At 40.0% G+C, this 23,694-nt stretch overlaps 2 protein-coding genes across 5 annotated transcripts; both read left to right on the forward strand.

Moving 5' to 3' along the window:
* Window positions 1-750: 750 nt before the first annotated feature.
* On the forward strand, window positions 751-6,368 carry LOC110532647 (SAP domain-containing ribonucleoprotein). Its single transcript, XM_021616720.3, has 11 exons — window positions 751-1,029; window positions 1,532-1,631; window positions 3,038-3,087; window positions 3,306-3,367; window positions 3,484-3,535; window positions 3,635-3,708; window positions 4,512-4,552; window positions 4,733-4,755; window positions 4,856-4,927; window positions 6,015-6,089; window positions 6,198-6,368. Exons 1-11 carry the CDS (start codon window positions 997-999, stop codon window positions 6,243-6,245), a joined length of 630 nt encoding a protein of 209 aa, XP_021472395.3. The 5' UTR covers window positions 751-996; the 3' UTR covers window positions 6,246-6,368.
* Window positions 6,369-11,743: 5,375 nt separating this feature from the next.
* On the forward strand, window positions 11,744-22,167 carry LOC110532646 (cyclin-T1). 4 transcript variants are annotated; one of them, XM_021616719.3, is made up of 9 exons: window positions 11,744-12,201; window positions 15,196-15,277; window positions 15,417-15,545; window positions 16,985-17,045; window positions 17,748-17,810; window positions 18,003-18,048; window positions 18,289-18,452; window positions 18,610-18,680; window positions 18,790-22,167. In XM_021616719.3, exons 1-9 carry the CDS (start codon window positions 12,032-12,034, stop codon window positions 20,071-20,073), a joined length of 2,070 nt encoding a protein of 689 aa, XP_021472394.1. In that variant the 5' UTR covers window positions 11,744-12,031; the 3' UTR covers window positions 20,074-22,167. The 4 variants fall into 4 exon arrangements, with proteins under 4 accessions (XP_021472394.1, XP_090041296.1, XP_090041297.1 ...); XM_090185170.1 differs by having other exon boundaries at window positions 17,748-17,809; window positions 17,993-18,048; XM_090185171.1 differs by lacking the exon at window positions 16,985-17,045 and having other exon boundaries at window positions 12,087-12,201.
* Window positions 22,168-23,694: the final 1,527 nt, after the last annotated feature.

Consider the following 23,694-nt stretch of genomic DNA (forward strand, 5'->3'; position numbering starts at 1 on the left):
GTGTTTACCTGATTGCTTTTAGAAACGTCGTTCTCCATTGCACAGCATGACAGGAAAGAGCAACATGCCGCTGAACATGATTATTTGTCAATAAATATGCATCATAATGTAGTTAGAATACTGTACCATCTGTGACGCAATTCATTAGCATATCCGAAATTCCATTGATTATATCGCATGTATTGGAGTCAAATTGTTTAATTGTTCCCTTCTAAATCTGTTGGATAAAAAAAAGTATGGATCAATGTATATAATTAACGACTTAGGCCTATCAATAAAGATATTTTACATGAAAAACTGGGCTATACATTTCATTGTGTCAAAGCAAATTACTAAAATTACACCGAATTTACACACAAAAACAAAAAAAGATTTATGATAGCAATGTACCAACTCAAAGCGGTTGGGATTTTACTGAAGAAGCAGACGGGTCGATTTCTGATGGATGAACCAGATTCCGCATCTACTCATCCAAGTAGTAACAGGCATTCCGAGTCTTTTCGGTGACTGGTATCATTGGTCTACATTCCCCTCAGGAGCCGTTAATTCGGGCTTTTCGTTCAGTAGTTCTTAGGAATGGACCTAAAACCATGATGAAATTGTCAATATATAATTTAAATCCTAAAAAGGTTGCCTACTAGATCGTGAAATTTGAGTTCAAATACATTTTTACCTGACCAGATTATTAGATGGCCTGCAAATACAAATTGAGAAAAAAATGTAACGCACTGAAAAAAATGAGCGCGAACCAGACTGAGGCTCCTCACTAGATTGTTCCTGCACTGAGCAATTACCATCTTCAGTGAATATTTTTATAATTTGTCAGCAGATAATCGATGTCTGGGGCTCAAAAAGCAATAACAGTAGGCTATGCAAATCAGGAAGCCAAATTAACGGCTCTTTCACAGTTGCAATTCGGTTCCCGACGGTCACCAAAAAGAGCCGTTCAAAAAGAGTCGTTCGTTCGCGAATGACCTCCCACTACAACAAAGCAAGATGGCTGAAGTTGTGGAGCTCCAGAAACTAAAGGTTGTTAACCCGTTTTAGCTTAGTTTGAAACGTCTAATACCGGTGTTATATTTTGGGGAAATCAAGTATTGTATGTTGTTAGCTATCTTTGCATTGGAAATCATGATCTAGCACGCTGGGGATCTTCGGACACAAAGAGTCGTAGGTAGCTAGTTAGCAGATGCTAGCGGACAGGACGGAAATAGTCCATGCTTGCTGCACGGTGAAGCTAGCTAACAAGGCATTTTGAGGTTAAAGATATCCACGCGTGTATTGGGTTGGGTTGGCTTTGTTATTCAACGAGGGCCAAAGTTAGCTCTGCTACTGCTGTGAAGTTGGCAACTGACATCGGCGCATGCGCGACTACAAGTGAATGAATGAAATTGTACAGAATGTGCTTGAGAATGTTAGGCCAAACTTCGCTGTTGGGCAGTAACATTTGAATTGCAAAAAAATGCCATTTAGTGGGAAATCTCAAATGTAATCTAACCAGTAATCTACACTCATGCCTGACCTCCCACAGCTTGCTGAACTGAAGCATGAGTGTGAGACCAGGGGTCTGGATGTGAAGGGCAACAAAGTGGAACTGATCACACGACTACAGGCTTATCTGGAGGAACATGGTGAGCATGCAATAATGGATGGACTAAATACACATGGGGTCAGGTTCCCATACTCTAATAAAGCCTGGTGCTGTTTCCAATCAATCAAATGTGTTTAATTAGCCCTTTTTACATCAGTTTATATCAAATCAGCCGATGTCGATCAAATAAAATGTTATCGGTTGCATACACATATTTAGAAGATGTTATTGCGCATATAGCGGAATGCTTGTGTTCGTTGCTCCAACAGTGCAGTAATATCTAACACACAAATCTAAAAGTATACAAGTGGAATTAAGAAATATAGAAATATTAGGATGAGCCATGTTGAGTGTGTGTGTGATGGGATGTATAGACATTATGGACAGTGTGGATATAATATGTAGTATATCTGAAGAATACGTGAATAGAATAGTTTATGTACAGCAATAGTTGAATAGCATGGCCTTGACTAGAATACAGGATATACATATGAAATGGGGGGAAACGGTATTAAACATTTATTAAACTGACCAGTGTTCCATGTCTATGTACATGGGACATCAGCCTCCAAGGTGCAGGGATGAGAAACCGGGTGATAGCCAGCTAGTGACTAAGTTCAGGGAAGGATACTGGGTGGAGGCCAGCTAGTGATAGCTATTTAAGTCTGTCTTGAGATAGAAGCTGTTTTTCTGTCTCTTGGTTCCAGTTTGGATGCACCTGTACTAACCTCCTTCTGGATGATAGCAGGGTGAACAGTCCGTGGCTCATTTGGCTGAGGTCATTGATTATGTTCTTGGCCTTCCTGGGACACTGGGTGCTGTATATATCCTGAAGGGCAGGCAGTGTGATATGTTGGGCTGACCGCACCACCCTCTGGATAGCCCTGCTGTTGTGGACGGTGCCGTTGCCGTACCAGGCAATGCTACAGCCTGACAAGATGCTCTCAATGGTGCATCGGTAAAAATGTGAGGGTCTTAGGGGCCAAATTTCTTCAACTTCCTGTTGCGCCTTGTTCACCACACCATCTGTGTGGGTGGACCATTTCATATTGTCAGTGATGTGTATGTTGAGGAACTTTAAGCTTTTCACCTTCTCCACTGCGGTCCCATCAATGTGGATGGGTGCGAGCTCCCTCTGCTCTCTCCTGAAGCCACGATCAGCTCCTTCGTTTTGAGGTTATTTTCCTAGCACTACTCCGCCAAGGCCCTCACCTCCTTCCTGTAGCATGTCTCGTCATTTTTGGTAGTCAGGCTGTTGTCATCTGCAAACTTGAGGATTTGAATTGGCCTATGAAAGTGTAACTTGCTGAATTCCAAATCAACTTCTACTAGCCCCTACCCATTGACACCCTTTTATATTTAAAAGGTGTGAGCAATATGGTGAAAAGTCTACCCAGTCTATGAAATGATAAGGTGAATCATAAACCTGATTTTCATCCTAAACAGAGGATGACATGGGCCTAAATGAAGATGATGTTCTGGGAGAAGAGCCAGAGGTAAGCCTGGTTTTAAACCATGTTTTAAACCACTATAGCAGCAATGGCACTTCATGTATGGATTAGATGGGTTCCACCATGTCCAGTATGATTTTGATCATACAGTATAAAGTCACTTTCTACATGCTGCAATTGCTTTGGTGAAATATCTGCTAGGAAAATACATGTAAAATCATAGGTGCATTTCTTAATGATGCTTTATGCATTTGAACATGTAGGACCTCACGAAAGAGGATGCCATCACTGAGGATAATGACAAGAAACCCATAGTGTCTGAGGAGTAAGTTTTTCCTTTTATGTGAACACACATTGAAGAGTGACATTTTCCCTCCATTTTCCTGATGATCTGATGTCCCTATTGAAATATGTTAGTCATGTGATCTTAATGCGTTTCAGGACGGCTGAAAAGAAAGTGGTAAAAATCACACCCCCAGCGTCTGTGGATGAGGTAATATGATGCTTGCTGCACTCTCACCAGTCATGACAAGTCGTCAATGCAATGGTGGTGTGCTAACCTTATAATTATTTTTTTAAATCCTGTTTTCAGAGGGTACAGAAAAGAGCAGAACGCTTCAATGTCCCTGCGTCAGCTGATGGCAAGAAGGCCATACGCGCTGCCCGGTCAGTATCCCACAAATATTCCCCACACTATTGATTGGGCATATCTATTAACCTATATTGACAATTTGCATTGTGTGCCCCACCCCTCCCTTTTACTCTGCTCTCATATATGCATAGCCACTTTAACTATACATTCATGTACATACTACCTCAATTGGGCCGACCAACCAGTGCTCCCGCACATTGGCTAACCGGGCTATCTGCATTGTGTCCCACCACCCGCCAACCCCTCTTTTACACTACTGCTACTCTTATGTTCATCATACATATGCAGTCACTTTAACCATATGTTGGAAGGGACGTTAAACGGGTGTCCTGACTCTCTGAGGTCATTAAAGATCTCATGGCACTTATCATAAGAGTAGGGGTGTTAACCCCGGTGTCCTGGCTAAATTCCCAATCTGGCCCTCAAACCATCACGGTCACCTAATAATCCCCAGTTTACAATTGGCTCATTCATCCCCCTCCTCTCCCCTGTAACTATTCCCTAGGTCGTTTCTGCAAATGAGAATGTGTTCTCAGTCAACTTACCTGCTAAAATAACAGATAAATAAAAATAAAATAAAAAATGTACATACTACCTCAATCAGCCTGACTAACCAGTGTCTGTATGTAGCCTTGCTACTGTATATAGCCTGTCTTTTTACTGTTTTATTTTTTTACTTACCTATTGTTCACCTAATACCTTTTTTGCACTATTGGTTAGAGCCTGTAAGTAAGCATTTCACTCTAAGGTGAAAAATACCTGTTGTATTTGGTGCATGTGACAAACTTTGATTTGATTAAATATGCATTGTGTTCAGGTTTGGTTTGCCTGCTGCTGCACCTCCAACTTCCACCCCAGGTCAGTGTGAATCTTCCAGTCATTTTCACAGTTCATGTGTGGTTTTAATATTCTTTTTTTTCCAAGAACCATAACCTGCAGTCAGTTTATAAACAAGTGTTGAACAACCTCTATCACAAGTAATGATGTTTTCTCCTGCATTTTCACTCTGGTTTTAATTAGTGTTTCTCTCTATCAAAGGTGTTACTGTGAATAAATCCACTGTGAGTAATCCAAATATGAGAAACAGTGACCTCCCCTCATTTAAATAATGTAACCATAAGTGACCCAGAATATTTAATCAAACATCTGTGTTCTGTGTAGGCGGTCAGTGTTGAACAGCTAAAAAAGCGAGCAGAGCGATTTGGCGGGAACGTTTCTTCAGTTTCCAAGAAGGTGAGCGCCTAGGGGTAGGGCAGCTTCTATCCTCTCTGGACAGCTTATTAGGTACACCTATCTAGTACTGCCTTGGACCCCCCTTTGCCTCCAGAACAGACAGAATTCTTCAGGGCTTTCTAAAAGGTGTTGGAAACATTCCACAGGGATGTTAGTCCATGCTAATGCGATAACATCACGCAGTTGTTGCAGATTGGACGGCAGTACATTTATGCTGCGGACAGCCTGTTCCATCTCATCCCAAAGATGCTCTACTGGGTTGAGGTCTGGGGACAGCGCAGGCCACTCAAGTAAACTGAATTCACTGTCATGTTCCGTGCAATGTTTTTCCACTCCTCAAATTGTCCAGTGTGTGATCGCGTGCCCACTGGAGCCACTTCTTGTTTTTAGCTGATGGGAATGGATCCCGGTGTGATCGTCTGCTACAATAGCCCATCTGTGACAAGGATTGATGAGTTGTGTGTTCCGAGATGCCGTTCTGCACACTACTGTTGTACTGCGCTGTTATTTGCCTGTTTTTTGGCCTCCCTGTTAGCGTGCATGATTCTTGCCATTCTCCTTTGACCTCCTCAACATGTTGTTTTCACCCACAGGAGTGCCGCTGACCAGATGTTTTTTTGTTTGCTGCACCATTCTTTGTAAACCCTAGACACCGTCATGCATGAAAAGCCCAGGAGTGCGGAAGTTTTTGAGATACTGGATCTGGTGCACCTGGCACCATAGATTATACCACATTCAAAGTTGCTTAGGTCACTCCTTTTGACAAGTCTAACTTTCTATCGAGCAGTAACTGAATGCCTCTGCCTGCTTTATATAACAAGCCACAGCCACGTAACGCACTGTCTTTAGGGGTGATCCATTTTTGTGAATTGGGTGGTGTACCTAATGAACTGTATGGTGTGTGTATTAGACTACAGGGCATCCTGAAAGAAATGCTCAATCGAAACCTTGTGATTACTACACTAAAGCATTTCTGATTAAGTCACCTCCAAGTTACATATTTAAGACCATGTCAAATCACATTTTATTGGTCATACACATTTAGCAGATGTTATTGTGGGTGTAGTAAAATGCTTGTGTGTTACAGGTTGAGGAAGATGAAAAGCTGAAGAAGCGGAAAGAAAGATTTGGGATACTCGCTGCTGTTACACCTGACGTTGAGGTATGTTTTCACATTCTGTATTGAATCAATACAGGTATTATACAATTTCTTTGATACTTAATACCGTAAAGATTTTATTTTTTAAATGGTTTAATTTTTTTCCCACAGGCAAAGAAACGGAAGCGTTCTGAAAGATTTGGAAATGTGACTGTGTAAATTGTGGTATTTACAGATGTTTTATGTTTTTTTATTTTGTTGCAAACAGAACTGAAATGTACTGTATATAGCTTGTCAATTATCAGTTGCATTACATTTAGTCATTAAAGTCGTTTTCAATAATTTTCTGTGATTCTTTCTATGGGTTTGCTACTTGATTATCATCTAGTTATACCAAGTGGAGTACACGGCCTGGTAGCAGGGCACCCGCCTCATTGGGTCCCCCAAGATAGCGGCCTGAAACAGCATGCTGGACCATGTGCTTACATTGCCAGACCTGTGAGCTGACAAGTCAGGACCTATCTCACTAATCAGTATCAGTATAGGAAGCCAGACAAGTAAAGGGAAGAGTTTGTGCAGCCTTGTCTCGTTGACTAGACGCAACATAGTAAATGTAAATCCGGGACCCCCCGCCCCAACAAAAATAAAGTTGGTGGGGTGGGAGTATAACGCAAATGTCTAGCATCCTAAAGGTTGAGAGGTCAAATCTCAGACATTAGCATTTTAGCAACTTTAACTACTTACTTTTTAGTTACTTTGCAACTACTTAGCATGCTCACTAACCCTTCCCCTAACCATTTTTAGCTAATCTTCCAACTCTAATTTAACTCCTAAATTTAACCCTTAACCTAGCTAACAGTTATCTAATGCTAGCCACCTAGATAAAATTTGTACTATGAAATTGGTGATGGACATCCACAAATTAATACATACCAAGTGACTCGGATTTACATTCAGGATAATATGAAATGTCCTGAGACCGGGTTGGTTTGTTTGTTGGGTCATTCTGCTAAGTAGTAATAAGAACATTAATGGATTTATTTTATATAGCAATTTATAAGAAGAATCTCGGTCGCTTTTAAAATGAGAAATATTTGGGATTTATTGGGCGATGTCTTCCACACCTTCAGATGGGTTTAATTTGTTTATTTATTATACATTTTATTCATAATACAAAAATCAACTTACATTGCTACAGCAAACATGTCTAGCAAACCAAACACAGGTATTAAAAATGCTCAAACATACACAAAAGAAACAATTTAAGTGCAATTATATTCACTTTGAAAATATCTTATTATAATTATTCATGAAGATGTTATTCTTGTTACTCAGTAGGGTTAGTGTTTTAAGATAATTCAATCAAATTTAATTTTGGTATAGAATTTTGGAATTTTTGTTTGTGTATAAAGTATTTGGCAACAAGAATAAAAAATTAACAATAATTTCAGTGGTTTTGTTATCATTGCAATGGTAACATATATTTTATGTTAAAATTATAGGCAGTGTTCATAATGGTAAATAAGTACTTTGCAAGGTTTTCCCAAAACTCTGATGCACATTTACATTCAAAGAACAAGTGAGACAGATTGTCACCCTTTTCACAGAAAACGCAGATATCATCAATAGCCACAAATTTGGAAATCATAGAATTACATGGATATCTTGTGTAAAATGGCCTTAACCATGCATTTTTTCAGACGATGTCAGGAATAAGCATGTTCCAGAAAAACGTTTCTCTCTGTGTAAGTTGGTTTTGTGAATGAAGAATTTGTCTTTTATATTTATTACAACAAGATTTCTCAAGTAAGCCCACGCATTCCAATCTGAGTTCTGGATAAACTTTGATCACTCCCCAAATTAAGATGACTTCATAAGTGTAGTTAGACCACTGGGAACGGCTTTGATCACATAAACTCTCTGAAAGGTATTGGAAACTATTTCAATGATATAAATTGTTCATATGTGAGAATATTACCCTTGTTGTCGAAAATATCAAGAACAAAGTCAATATTCCTCTCATGCCAGCTGGGGTAGAACAATGACTTATTCCTTACAGTTATGTCCTAATTATTCCACAAAAGAGCTTTATGAGGGGAACAATTGTGCAGGAAACATATTTTCCATGCCAGTAAAGCTTGTTGGTGAAACCTAGCCAATTTAGCAGGTAACCTTTCAGGAAAATAATTACATTTCAGTAAAAACTGAAGACCTCCCAATTTATTAAACACATTATTTGCAATGAAATACCATATTGAATCAGTATCGAGCAAACATTTTTTCAACCAGTATATCTTGAAAGTGTTATTTATGTCAACAAAATCCAACACTTCTAGACCGCCTTCAGCTCTTTTGTTAGAAAGGACATATTTTTTTAGTTTGTGAGACTTATTTTTCCAGATGAAGTCAAGAAAGGTCTTATTGATCTCTTTACAAGTATCTGGATTTACACATAACAATAATGAGGGGTACACAAAACGAGATAGTCCCTCTGCCTTGGACAGAAGTACTCTCCCAAGTATAGAAAGATCTCTTTGTAGCCAATTATTAAATATATTTTTTAGTTCTCTTAATTTTTTTGAGAGAAATTCAAATGTCTGACTAAGTGTTTTTTTTTTATACATGTATTCCTAAATATTTAACACAGTCCTTTACAGGAATATTTTTCAATTTCTTTATCATCAGAGTCAAATAAACATAAGATTTCACATTTAGAAATATTCAGCATTAATCCTGATGCAATAGAAAATGCAGTTATAGCATTAAGGCATGTGCGACCTGGTCTTTGTCTCTTAAGAAAAGAGTAGCATCATCAGCCAGTGGCGAAATTTTGATTTCTTTGTTAAAAATGGTTAAGCCATACAAATTTGCATCATTCAGAATATCTAGAGATAGAAGTTCCACAACCAAAATGAATAAAAATGGCGAAATTGGGCATCCCTGTCGTACACTTCTGTTGATACTAAATATTTTGGAAATATTAAGGTTTAGTAGCACAGAACTATTTATATCTTTGTAAAACATGTGAATTACTTTAATAAAATATTCACCAAATCCAAAAAGTTTAAGAGACCTAAAGAGAAATTCATGTTCAAATGTGTCAAAGGCTTTACAGAAGTCCAGAAATAGAACAACCGCATCTGAGTCAAATGCATCTGAATAATCTATAAGGTCCAAGACTAAACGCATGTTAGAGTTTATGTGACGGCCCTTCATAAATCCTGTTTGAGTCTCATTTATAATGGTATCTATTCATTTCTTTAATCTTTTGGCATAAACCAGAGCAATCAATTTGTAATCAACATTTAATAAAGTAATTGGTCTCCAATTGTCAATGAGAGAAGGGTCTTTATCAGGCTTCGGAATCAATGAAATAAGGCCCTGTTTCATAGTGGAGACCATTTCCCCATTTTTAATGCAATCTTGAAACATATTGAAAATCGGGTCTTCTCGTAACTCCCAAAACTGTCTATAGAATTCAACTGACAGGCCATCAGGGCCAGGTGATTTTCCTTTTTTCATTGAATTCAGAGCCTCTCTAATTTCTCCAATTGTCACAGGTGAATCGCAAACTGAGTGGAAATCATCCTCAATTACAGGGACACAATTCTGAATGTGGCAAAATGTAACTTTCACAACCATCTTCCTGAAATTGAGAGCTGTAAAGGTTTTCATAAAAGGAATTGACAAATGATGATATTGTAATGGGATCTTTGCATAAAACATCGTTAATTTTGAGTGCAGTTATAGATTTTCTTTTGTAGTTTCTCTTTTCAAGTGCAAAAAAGTAGTGTTTGTTTCCCCCTCTTCAATACATTTAGCTCTTGACCTTACAAAGGCACCCTTTGCCAGATCCGTGTAAGTCTGTTCTAATTCTAGTTGTAAAGACCTGAACAGACTCCTCTTCTTCAGATAGATTATCTTTCTTTAGAAAACTGTCAAGCTTGCTCATCATCTCCTTTTTCTCTATGGTTTTTTAATTGCATCAGCTCTTTGGCGCGTTTAATGTCTACCACTCTTGACTTTATATTTGAAATATTCCCATCTACTTCCATGACCCAAGTCTTTTCTAGCAAAAATATCTTTAGCTAATGATTTAATGTTTTCAATGAGATCAGTATCTTTAAGAAGTGTATTGTTTAATTTCCAATATCCTTGAGTACCTTTTGATGTTTTAGTAGCTTGTAAATTCAGGGAAATCAAGTGATGATCAGAAAAGGGAGCAAACGGATGATCTACATCTATAACAAATTGTAACAAAAAACTGAAAATTGGGAATAAATCTATTCTAGATTTACGTGACATAGTTTTGTTGGTCCAGGCATAACCCTTAGCATCCGGATTGAAATAACACCAGGCATCCTCAACACAGATCCTTGCATAATGTAATGATAATGTTACTATTTTGAGGGTTTTGACTCGTTCTAGGAGGAAAACGATCAGGAGATGCATTAAAATCACCTGAAATAATTAGAAAAGCCTCTGAGTATTTGTTGTTTAAATCCTGTACTTTCCTGGTAAATTGGGTAAAAAGGGTCTTATTAGGAGCATGTGAGTTATGTCCGTATACATTACAGATGATGAAAATAGCATGGTCAAGTTTAACAGTTACTATGACCCATCTGCCGTCTTGTGAAGATGTGGATTCTAGAATGTCACCTTTAAACTTGTGAATAAGTGTCAAAACACCAGCAGACTGATTTGATCCATAACTGAAATAGGCCATATCTCCCCATGGTGCTTTCCAAAATTTCAAATCACTTTCACCCTAATGAGTTTCCTGAAGAAGAACAAAATCTGCATTACTGCGTTTACAGTATAAAAATGAAGCTTTCCTTTTTGTAGGATTTCTCAAACCCCTAGCATTCAGACTAACGATATTGAGTGAATTGAAAACGAACTCCTGCATTAAAAAAGAAAGAACACAAATTAGATAACAAGTATTAATGTGAACAATAAAACAAACAGTGAACCTTGAGAGGATTACTCCACGGAAAACTACGCTCAGATGAGGTAGCTGTGGTCAACAGAATAACAAATCTATTAACTTCCTTTTCTTTGGCAAGTGTTCATCAGTTGTAGTTCGAACGGTACATGTATAATTGGCAGTACATTAACTGTACTCATGGTAGTACTCACAGTTCCAATTTGGTTAATGTCAACAGAGTAACCCAGTAATCATTCGTCCTTCGATAAACGCGTAAGGGGCCCTTGAACCCCGCCTTCTTTCCCTCTTGTCGCGCCTTCTGTATAAACCGCCACAGTTTCTCTCTGGCAGCCTGATCCTGCGGTATCAGAGCTTCTTTGATGTGGAGTTTCTTCTCGTCCAGAAACTTGTTCCCCTTGGCCATTTTCCATATGATGTCCCTGTAATGGCGCATAGTTAAGCGCAATATGATATTGCGAGGGGGTCCATCAGATCTTCGTTTCCCAAATCGATGTACCACATCAATCACGTCTCTTAGCCTGTCGTTGATGCATGGTGCCACTTTTCCCAGGATATTAATGACTACTTCTCTAATATCCTCTACCTCTTTTACACCTTGGATTTTCAGATTCCACCTGCGAGAGTACCTTTGAAGTTCATCTACATTCTCACACAGCCCCGGAGTTCTTCATAGGGGACATGATCGTCTGACGTTCACAGCTCCTCCTCAATTGGTAGGCTGAATTATCCACTACCGAAGGGTGATTATTCCGCGACTGTAAAAGCGACCAGACTACACCACACCTGCAATAAACCAAAACAGTCCCCAGACGAGGCGATATTCTGCATCCCTCGTCCAAACCAGGAATATGTTATAGATTAACTCACCCTTGTCTGCTGATTGTAGGCCCTTCGCATTTACTTTTCTGTCAGGCCATGGATACCAGAGAGGTTTCGTTTATTTGCCACAGATGTTTAGAAATTATGTTTAGGGACACATGGCACATTTACGCCATCCACACCATTGACGTCAGTTCCTGTGACGTACCACGAGTCTAAAAAATTGTCCTTCTCAGTAATGGCGGCTTCGTTCCCTTCTCCTTCTGGAACAAACAACAAATGGTACTTCACCCGAGAACAGATCGAGAATAGCCCATCTCGTCGTGTGGGACTTGATCCAGACAAGGAATTATCCTACAGACAGCAAGCCGCGAACCTTCTACAGGACATGGGACAGCGACTCAATGTGTATCTTTTGTCGGGCCGGGGACGATTTGTGCCTGCTAACGGCTAGCTATAGAGATTGATGCCGGTTTGGCGGCATGGCTTGTTGCTATCTTATATGGATACTGTATTCATGTTAGCCTATTTATTCATCTGTGGTGTGTACAGACTGGCGCAGTTAATAGCTATTTGTAACAAGCAGCCCAGACATGCTGCTGTGACTCGCGAGTGCTAGGGAATTGGGTTCTATTAGCACAACTAGATAGTTAGCCTAGACAGTTAGCTAACGTTTAGTGTAGGCCTCTGCGGCCTAGGCATAAGCTTCCTGTGGAGAACAAAAGCCGAGCAGGGGCCATTTGACAGTTATTTATTATAAACGGGGTTCAGGTGTATTAAACACGTTCTTATATTTTGATAAAAACATTGGTTTTGTTGGCCATAGTGTTAGGGTGATATCAAAGATATGTGGCGCTGTTATGGGAGCTAAGCTGGCAGTCTTTATCTGCTATTACGAGTGGCTAGCTAGCTAGCTAGCGAGTAGGCTAAAAACATCCTGGGGCAAGCGAACGTTAACTGGCGTTTACGACATAATATAAATGGTATTGGTGAGAGGTCCAATGCTGCAATGTGATAAAAATTCCCCTGTGTATTAAAGCTAGTTAGTTTCTTATTTCTGAAACCATGTCATTGGCTTCTTCGTGGCCACTTATTAATTACTTCCTTAACTACAACAAACTCTGACCCAGAATGCCAAACTGGTCTCAGAGCATGTATAATTCTGTTACTAAAGCCAATAAGCATAATTTAGTATGATATGTTACAAATTAATACATACCATACGAAATGTATCATCCATTTTGTATATGTTACTAAATACAATCCTTAGCAAAACGAACAATATGTTACGAATTCTAGCTATGTGGCTTACATTAGCTAGCTCACTAATGTTAGCTAGGTTATGTTTACGTTTAGGAGTTAGCTAACCCTTCCCATAGCCCTTTAACCTAACATAAAAAGTAGTTAAAGTTGCTAAATTACATTTTCCGTGATGAGATTCGAACTCAACCTTTGGGTTGCTAGACATTTGCGTTTTACCTCACCCATAGCAAATGTAACATACTAAATGGATTGACTCGGATTTACATACAAACTCTGAGACCAGGTTGAGAATGCTGTTATAGCCAGCTAGTATGTTGTTCTAGCTAGCCAGTTAGTGCCTTGCGAAAGTATTCGGCCCCCTTGAACTTTGCGACCTTTTGCCACATTTCAGGCTTCAAACATAAAGATATAAAACTGTTTTTTTTTGTGAAGAATCAACAACAAGTGGGACACAATCATGAAGTGGAACGACATTTATTGGATATTTCTAACTTTTTTAACAAATCAAAAACTGAAAAATTGGGCGTGCAAAATTATTCAGCCCCCTTAAGTTAATACTTTGTAGCGCCACCTTTTGCTGCGATTACAGCTGTAAGTCGCTTGGGGTATGTCTATCAGTTTTGCACATCGAGAGACTGATATTTTTTCCCATTCCTCCTTGCAAAACAGCTCGAGCTCAGTGAGGTTGGATGGAGAGCATTTGTGAACAGCAGTTTTCAGTTCTTTCCACAGATTCTCGATTGGATTCAGGTCTGGACTTTGACTTGGCCATTCTAACACCTGGATATGTTTATTTTTGAACCATTCCATTGTAGATTTTGCTTTATGTTTTGGATCATTGTCTTGTTGGAAGACAAATCTCCGTCCCAGTCTCAGGTCTTTTGCAGACTCCATCAGGTTTTCTTCCAGAATGGTCCTGTATTTGGCTCCATCCATCTTCCCATCAATTTTAACCATCTTCCCTGTCCCTGCTGAAGAAAAGCAGGCCCAAACCATGATGCTGCCACCACCATGTTTGACAGTGGGGATGGTGTGTTCAGCTGTGTTGCTTTTACGCCAAACATAACGTTTTGCATTGTTGCCAAAAAGTTCAATTTTGGTTTCATCTGACCAGAGCACCTTCTTCCACATGTTTGGTGTGTCTCCCAGGTGGCTTGTGGCAAACTTTAAACAACACTTTTTATGGATATCTTTAAGAAATGGCTTTCTTCTTGCCACTCTTCCATAAAGGCCAGATTTGTGCAATATACAACTGATTGTTGTCCTATGGACAGAGTCTCCCACCTCAGCTGTAGATCTCTGCAGTTCATCCAGAGTGATCATGGGCCTCTTGGCTGCATCTCTGAACAGTCTTCTCCTTGTATGAGCTGAAAGTTTAGAGGGACGGCCAGGTCTTGGTAGATTTGCAGTGGTCTGATTCTCCTTCCATTTCAATATTATCGCTTGCACAGTGCTCCTTGGGATGTTTAAAGCTTTTTGCATCCAAATCCGGCTTTAAACTTCTTCACAACAGTGTCTCGGACCTGCCTGGTGTGTTCCTTGTTCTTCATGATGCTCTCTGCACTTTTAACGGACCTCTGAGACTATCGCAGTGCAGGTGCATTTATACGGAGACTTGATTACACACAGGTGGATTGTATTTATCATCATTAGTCATTTAGGTCAACATTGGATCATTCAGAGATCCTCACTGAACTTCTGGAGAGAGTTTGCTGCACTGAAAGTAAAGCGGCTGAATCATTTTGCACGCCCAATTTTTTAGTTTTTGATTTGTTAAAAAAGTTTGAAATATCCAATAAATGTCGTTCCACTTCATGATTGTGTCCCACTTGTTGTTGATTCTTCACAAACAAATACACTTTTATATCTTTATGTTTGAAGCCTGAAATGTGGCAAAAGGTCGCAAAGTTCAAGGGGGCCGAATACTTTCGCAAGGCACTGTATGTCCTACTATGTACCACCAGTCAACATCAGGAGTAGTTACAGCAGATCACTTAGCTACACCCACAACTAGCTAGTTTAGTTGAAAATAAGTTGGTAGCTGCAGTTACATAACATTTCCGTAATTTCTCAAAATGTACTTTGAGTTAAATATCACTGAGATATCATATGTTACAATCCTTAACCCTTATGCATCAGGTCCCAGCTAACAATTAATACTGCTATTGTGTATATGCACCGATTCTACATGATCCAGTCCTTCACCAGGTTCCACAGAAATGTAAGTACTTTTGCACGCTGAGCCTCCCTTGCACAATTGTGTCTTGTAAAGTTAATTAAATCTTTTGTGAAATGCATAATGTGTAGCACTAACAAGACACCAGTTTTGAACAAAATGTACAATTTTTTTTTACCCCTAGGTCATAGCTCCAGCGACACTGTTCCTGGCTGCAAAGGTTGAGGAACAGCCCCGCAAGTTGGAGCATGTTATCAAGGTGACCCATGCATGCCTCAACCCTCAGGACCCTTCACCAGACGTCCGCAGTGATGTAAGTGTCCATGGTCTGACCACTCCACTTCAAACTCACTATGACACTTGCAGTGTGATCCTCTGACCACAAACTGATTGAGTGTAGATCCAGTGTTCTATCTTTTTTGGTATTTTTAAAGACCCAAAGTAAGTACTTTTGTGTCAATATGCATGATGGTAGTTGCATCATAACTGTTTGACATGGATTTCTCCGCTTGCAGGCTGTTGGTGTTATATGAAACAATTTTTAAAAATTATTTAGATATTGCTTTATTTGATACAAGTTCTGGCAAGAAACGGAGCAATAACATTTAATGCAACTTGACTTTAAAGTTCTTGATAACATTTGAAGTGGTCTTGATATCTTTTGTGACAAAGACATAGCTCCAATGCATTCTCTTTCACAGGTTGTGAAAGAGGGTGTTGATATTCTCCACACACTCACCATCTTCCTTTCAGACGGGGAGATCTGTAAACAGTTCTGTCCATACCAGGGGTTGGAACCAAAATTATTTTGTTCTGAACTTCTTCTTTTTTTTGTCTCAGCAAAATAAAGTTCTGACTGGTTTGAACCCCACAAAAAGTGCTGGTTTATATAATACCTTTCTGTTCCTTTCTTAACCTGTGAAATCAATTTTTTAAAACTTATCTCATTCAATTTCTTCACCAATCAGTGCAGATTGAGCGGGCAAATCTACTAATTATATGCATATTCTAGCTTCTGGGCCTGAGTAACAGGCAGTACTCTGGGCACGCTTTTCATCCAAACTTCCCAATGCTGCTCCCTATCCCAATCCATCAAGGTAACTAGGCCTATAGTATCCTTAACTAGCATTGAAAAAAATGTATCCATTCTTCTCTAGCGAATTATAAATCTATCTCCCTATCTTCTGAATAATGCTTCTAACGTCAGTACCGTAGCCTATGCTTCAGAGGGGGAGGGGCAGGTAACCGGCACAGGCAAAGATTTTTAGGTTGCAAACAGACACTGGAATAAGTTTGAGTGATCGAGTGAGGGCGTTGCATGGACATTTTGTTGGGACTAGGAAAAAGGTGCCTGGAACATAAAATAGTGTTATTAACCGGTTCCCATGCTTTTAAAATAATGGTTTTGTTCCGGAACAGTGGATCATTTTCATTCCAGGTTCTGTTTCCGTTCCTTAAATGCCATTGTTTTCGGTTCTGTTCCCTTAACCGGATCCAACCCCTGATCCATACTCACTGCTTTTATCTGTAGAAATTTTAAAGCTATCCTGCGCTTTGGGGTTTTCCTTTTTCTCAATCTTACCTTTACCATCATGCTCCTTTAAGTAAGAAATTGGGTTTTCTGAGGCAGTTGTACCTCCTTGAAGGTAAGACTGCGTAAAGGGAAAGCAAGAGGTGTGAGTGAGACATGAGGGGTGAGAGAATGCCTCCTAGTGAGTAATGCCTGTCTCCTGCCTGTCCTCTCAACCTCAGGCTTACCTGCAACAAGCCCAAGACCTGGTCATTCTTGAGAGCATTATACTCCAGACCCTGGGTAAGTTGGGATGGACAAATGAATGGGGTCTTTGATTTCATCCCAAAATAGAGAGATGTGATGCTTGCCTACTGATAATATTAACCTCTTTGTTCTTGTCTACAGCAGTCTTTGAGTAGCAGCCCATTCCATTGGAAGGTCACATCTAGTCTTCCATGCTCACTTTATCAGTACTGTCTTGCATTTTCGGTTCCCCGCTGTTTTCGTCATTAACTTTACAGCGCAGCACTTTCTTTTACCTTTTCCTCTTGACTTTAAGCCATTCTTTTGAGTCACGTAATTGTTGTGATGGAAGATATGTTGGTTGTAATCACATTAGAGATAATGAATTTAGTACAGTATTGATAGAATTTGGATGGCACAGTAAAATGCCCATTCACCACCTATAACCCTTGTCTCAATGACTGGCTTAAATGTTAATGCTAAACCTCTAATTCTCAACTCATTCATTTACATTTGTCTTATACAGGGCCTGTCATCTGAAGATCTAAAGCAGTGCATTCATTCACTATTTACTGTAGTTTCATAAGACTTTGGTTTTCAGGGAATTCTTTTAACGCACAGTGAGAAACTATTGAGCTGAAGCTATTTTGACTTAACACCCTCAGGTTCCCATAAATCAGGATAGAAGATTCTAGAGTGTTCTTAGAAATTCTGTTGCTCATGACACCTTTTGTCTCCACTCTACCCCCTTCATTACAGCTTTTGAAATCACCATTGACCACCCACATACTCATGTTGTCAAGTGCACCCAGCTGGTCAGAGGTAAGAATCAACAAACCCCCTTTCTTAGGCTACTGGTGAAGTTTGAGAACCCTAGTACTTTTACAAATAGCATAAATGGTTCTTACCTATTTAAATGTATTATGAGTGTTTTTATTGCATGTATTTAATGGCATTATTTTGAACGCAGCAGGTTTTAATTGTATTTTCTTGTTTCTCGTGTTGTTGTCCCAGCGAGTAAGGATTTGGCCCAGACCTCATACTTCATGGCTACCAACAGGTATGCTGTTCACTCTGTGTTCAACTTTGAGCTTTACATTTGTCAATTCAATACAAATGCAATGCAACATTGTCTAAACTGAAAAAGGAGATGTTCTTATGACCTGTATTAGAATGAAATCACCACCCATTGATGAGATGCACAGTCCTTTTTCATCGTATTCTGGAACTTTAATCGGTTTCTTCTTCTCCCCCCCCCCCCCCTTTGGATTGTTGATCTGGGACCCAACCTGCTGTGTAGCCTACACCTGACCACATTCTGCCTGCAGTACAGCCCACCCATAGTGGCCTGTGTCTGCATCCACCTGGCTTGCAAGTGGTCCAACTGGGAGATCCCTGTCTCCACAGACGGCAAGCACTGGTGGGAGTATGTGGACAACACTGTCACCCTTGAGCTGCTGGATGGTATGTTTGAATTTAATTTTGTTGGATATGATGATGTAACATGATAAACAACTCATGGCTGTCAGCTGAGCCACTTGCTTTGAGATGTACTGCAGATGTTGGTTATATTGTAAGGAAGTGAATTGCAGAGCCCCTTGTAATACTTTGTTACCCACAGAACTCACTCACGACTTCCTACAGATCTTGGAGAAGACACCAAGCCGATTAAAACGCATTCGCAACTGGAAAGTAAGTTGTAGTTTGTAACATACTTGCACTGATTTTAAATTCTCATAGCTCCATTTCATTCAGGGTATTTCCTTATATTGTTCCTTAACGCGATGGTCTCTTGTCCCAGGCGGCAGGTCAGACAGTGAAGGGAGGGAAGTCTAAGGTGCCAGAGGACGGGGACCAGACAGATTGTATGATGAGCATGATCTCCATGTCGTCCTCTGAGACCACGCTGGCCAGCCTCTCCAACCCTTCCTCTTCATCCATGGCTCCCATACTACTGGAGCTCAAGTCGACCCTGGGCAGTGGCTCCGACCAGCCCAACCACGTCGAGCTGCACGCCCCAGCCAAGGTGTCACTGAGTGAGTACCGGGCCAAGCACGCTGATGTCCTGGCTGCTCAGAAGAGGAAGCTGGAGAACATGGAGGCCAGCGTGAAGAGGGAGTATGCCTCGGCAGCCCAAGCTCTGATAGGCCAACATCAGAGGAAGGAGAAGTACAACCGTGATCAGCTGCAGTCCAGCTCCCACCATTCCAGCTTAGCCTCCTCTGACCTCAGCAGCCCCTCGCCCATCATCCTCAAGATCCCCCTGGAAAAGGAGAGGGGCGAGCGCAGCTCCCTGAAGATGCGCCTCCCTCTGGGGACTGGGGGAGGAGGGGGGCACAGTGGAGGAGGGAACAGAGGAGCCGGAGGAGAACAGGACATCAAAGTGAGAATCCGGGTGCCTGAGAAAGTACGCAGTGCAGGCTCGGGAGAGGAGGGGGGCAAGAGTAGGGAGGGCAAGCATCGAGATCGCTCCCACCACCACCATCACCACCACCACCATCATTCATCGTCGTCTTTGAGCGGTGCTTCCGTCTCTTCGTCCTCGTCACATAAACACTCAGCCAGTGCTGCTGGAGCTGTAGGAGGAAGTGGTAGCAAAAAGACCCCCAGTGACTCATCTAGAATGAGCTCCTCCTCTGCTTCTCGAAAGAGGACACACTCCACTGAGTCCCAGGGATCCCACCCCTCCAAAGTCTCTAAGTCCTCCAGGAACTCAGCCTACCAGCTACCTGCTCTGTTAGCTGCCTCCAGTGCACACTCCCTGGGGGCGCAAACTGCTGAGATCCTCCCATCCCTGGGTCTCCCCTCCCTCCACCAGGGAAACTTCTCTCACTCCAAGGGGGACAAGACTGACACTAACGGACACAATGCAGGCGGGGGAAGCCAGTCAAATGAGTACCAGGACACATTTGAGATGCTGAACTCTTTACTGAGTGCTCAGGGGGTCCAACCTGCTCAGCCTCCCATGTTTGACTACCGGTCTCAGTACGGGGAGTACAGATACAGTGGAGGGTCGAGGGGGGGCTCTCGACCGCCACCCCTGCCTGCTGAACCTCCACCCCCGCTACCCCCTTTACCCAAATGATCCCTGATGAAGGGGTGAATTACTGACAGTATCTGTAGACGCCTCCACATCCTTCCATAAGACATTTGCACTGTGACTTTGGGTCCCTTTATGTGTTTGAAGGAATCATGTTGTGGTTTTCAACTTGACAGCAAAGAAATGTACTTCCAATACATACTTATCAGTGATGCATGTACAGAAGTTTCTCCCTTGTTACATCATCATATCCAATACATCTGTGGGGCAATAACAGGTGTGAAAGAAAACAAAAGGAATTTATTTATAAAAAAATGTAAATACTATTTTTGATGTTATTCATTTTTGTATTGTGATATGAACTCAAATCCAATTTCATGGAATGACTGGACCTGATACTTTAAACATGGCTGTTTTAAGGAATTTTGAATGCACAGTAGAAGAAACAAACTTGTCTGCTTCACTTCTTAAATTGTGTATGTCTCGCTAACAATTAGTATTTTTCAGAATGTTTTTAAATGTACTATTTATTATTAGTGTTGAATGCAATTAGAACATTTTGCCAACTGCCTCCCCTGCGCTTTCTGCTGTGTCCTGTTGAACTGAATGATAGTTGAGTGCTCCTTACACAAGTCTATTTGAGAATGCATGTCTTCAAAGCCATCGTTTGAAATGTTTTTGTTTAAAAAGTAGTCACTGAATCAGATCTCCCCCCCCCCCCCATTTTGTCTATTATAGTACATTTTTCCCCTCTGCATTATTTGCAACACTTTATATATTAATTATGTAAAATGACTTTAGTGGACAAAATATTTTCACATTTAGTTAAAAGTTGCAAAAAATACTTGAAATTTAAAAGGAACATTTCAGTTTTTCTACTTCATATTCATCTCTAGCACCACCCCTACATCAACATGTGAAAATTGTGCATTTTTTTTTTTTGTAAAAAATAGAGTAATATAAGTGTTTCCAATGAGTATGCAATGCCAACTCGTATTTGGTTTAAATCCAATGGTGCATATTAGGAAAACTTATCTTCCTCTCTTTTAAATTTTAAATGTAATTTTTTTACTAAACATAAATGTGCCATTTTCACATGTTGATTTTGGGTAGATGCTGGACATGACAAATATGAAGTTGACTTTAAAATTTTTTTTTTTTTATTTTCCTTGAGGCTTGTATTTTAGTTTCTAGATTTGAATGTGTTGCAGTCATTGTTTTAAATGGTTGTAAAATGTTAGTCATAATACTCAAATAATTACACTAACGTACAGAGTTTATACTACAGTACTTATCTACATATTCCTACACATTTTGATAATGGACTGATTTTTGTCTTAGTGCTTTGAACAGAATTCATAGTGTTGCTTCCACTACTGTTTTAACGATAACTGATGTCTTCACTCGTACATTTTGAATGCAACAAATTGTATTTTTGTGAGATTTTGATAAGGTGCATAATCATTTGTCTATATTATTTAGATAATTTGTTTTTCTGGTTTCATGCCACACCATATGGTTGCTTGTGGCAATCACACCATGTGGTTGCTTGTGGCGATCACACATGCTCAACTGAGGGACTTTTTTAGAGGTTTTAACATAACATCTCCGGTACCACTGTGTCAACCATCACTGTCTACATTTAATTTCAGTGAGAATGACCTGTTCAATTAAGATAATCTTTCCCTTCATGTTCCAGACTTGCTATTTGTCATGCTTATGAACAAACTGGTATAGTCTTTCTCCTTGAATCATGTTTAAAATTGTATGATAGTGGAAATGGGCTTGAACTTAGCTCTGACATGTTTCAGACCGTTTAACAGAACTCTCTTTGTCCAATGGATGGGTTAGCTGACAACGTCACAAAAACGATGCACATGTTTCAATGGGGCAGAAGTCTGTGTGTTGTGATTCTGGATGGCCAGATGGCTAGAACCAATACAAGAGACTGCTCATTTCAGTTAGTTTTCTTGTTCTTGATACCATGTCTTGTTTTTAGGTGTTTTGACTGATGTCACATCTTTGCTAATATGGCTAAACTTCACAAGCTAGCTAACCAACAACTGTAACAATGTATTTGAGAGACAAGTGCTCATTGTGCAAATGTATTTATGTTTTCAATAAACATTGGAGACTAAATATAGTTTACATGTCAACAATTTAAGCCAACACTGTCTGTTTTCCCCATAGTTGTGCACACATCGCTTTTGCTTAGCAACCAACCAATCTATAAGCTGCCAATGGGCAATTAATCAGCTGAAAATCATGTAACACAGCTGTGGCATACTTATTTGATGTGGTATTTTGCTATTGATTGGTTTTGTATATAATGGAAAGAGTTGACATTATGGGAGCTGTTTCCTAGTACTTTAACTGATGTATTAAGGGAACAGGTGTACGGTTCTACTGTTTCTACAGTCTGCTCAGTTTCTACAGTACTTGAGCCCAACCATTGATTCTTGTCACTCAGGTAAGCCTTTATGATGATATATGAAGAAGAACACATGGATATACTTTAAAATGCACTGAATCTCTATCCCAGCAAGATTGTAATCAAACAGATGTTTTATTGTTAAAACTGAGGAAATTGTATTTTGTATTACCAAGAGCATTATGCTTCCATTCTGTGTTTTGTATTATAAGATAAGACACATTATCGTACTATATTTAGTTAAGGATCGACTGGGACTGATACATGGATAACTGTATGCAGTCTGTCTTGTGTGAATGCTTGTTGAACATGAATGACTACAAAATAACACTGATATGAAAATAGAAGGAAGACATGCAACCAAGTGCAAAGTCACTGCTACTCATCTACTTCATAATCTTTTCCAAAAGTTGTGTCGGTTTGTACCTATTGTCACATCTTGTTAATGTTGTCGTGGTACCACAAACTCAGGTCTGGAATAGGAATGTTTGGGCTATCTTTTGTTTAAAATGTATCTAAAAGTCTGCATTGTTTTGTTGTGAACATGGTTATTTAAAAAAAATGTGTTTGATATAATCCCATGTCAATAAATGTTTGAAGAAAAACCCCTTTCTAAATGTTCTTGTGTATCTTATCATGCAACAAACTTGGTTTTACAGACATTACACTGAGGGGGGTGCAACTCAATATTAGGAATACGTTCCTAATGTTTAGTATATTTAGGCAATATGGTCCGAGGAGGTGGTGGGTTGTTCTTAGGCTAGATGCATTGAATATCTCCGCTTGCTCAGATGTGGGTTCTCTAACTTGACAGAGAGGTCTTTCAAACAATCGTGTGTCACACCCACAAGTCTACACCAATCAAAACTCAAATGGGGCGGGTATCTTCTCAACTCAGGGTGTGCGGGGGAAAAAGGCGCAGTTGCTTTCGATAACTGGTTAGGTAACGACATGGTAAACTCCTCGTTGTATCAACCAAAATGCTTTTTAAAAGTACTTTTCTTGTCCATTACATATTTTGGTTACATCAGAGGGCAACTGTACATTGACAGCGAGTAAATAACTATTTTGCTACATCGAGGCTAACGAACGCTAAACAAACATGACTACTAAAAGCTAGCTGGCTAGCAAGATAACAAAAAAGCTACAGTTTGCTGAATTTTTGGCTAATAAAGAGGCGGGCCTGTTCCATGTTGCACGTGATTGGGTTTATGCAGGATCCTCATTAAGGTCCC

The sequence above is a fragment of the Oncorhynchus mykiss genome, chromosome 9 (genome assembly GCF_057628025.1).
Source record: "Oncorhynchus mykiss isolate SJ-2025 chromosome 9, ASM5762802v1, whole genome shotgun sequence".
NCBI lineage: Eukaryota > Metazoa > Chordata > Actinopteri > Salmoniformes > Salmonidae > Oncorhynchus > Oncorhynchus mykiss.

Bases quoted from the DNA above. Each gene is read 5' to 3' on its own strand.
- LOC110532647 (XM_021616720.3), top strand. From the start codon at position 997: ATGGCTGAAGTTGTGGAGCTCCAGAAACTAAAG. The intron at 4,553-4,732 runs GTCAGTGTGAAT...TCTCTATCAAAG, and splicing joins ACCTCCAACTTCCACCCCAG to GTGTTACTGTGAATAAATCC. The intron at 4,756-4,855 runs GTGAGTAATCCA...TGTTCTGTGTAG, and splicing joins TTACTGTGAATAAATCCACT to GCGGTCAGTGTTGAACAGCT.
- LOC110532646 (XM_090185170.1), top strand. From the start codon at position 12,032: ATGGCGGCTTCGTTCCCTTCTCCTTCTGGAACAAACAACAAATGGTAC. The intron at 17,046-17,747 runs GTAAGTTGGGAT...CCTTCATTACAG, and splicing joins CATTATACTCCAGACCCTGG to CTTTTGAAATCACCATTGAC. The intron at 18,681-18,789 runs GTAAGTTGTAGT...CTCTTGTCCCAG, and splicing joins AACGCATTCGCAACTGGAAA to GCGGCAGGTCAGACAGTGAA.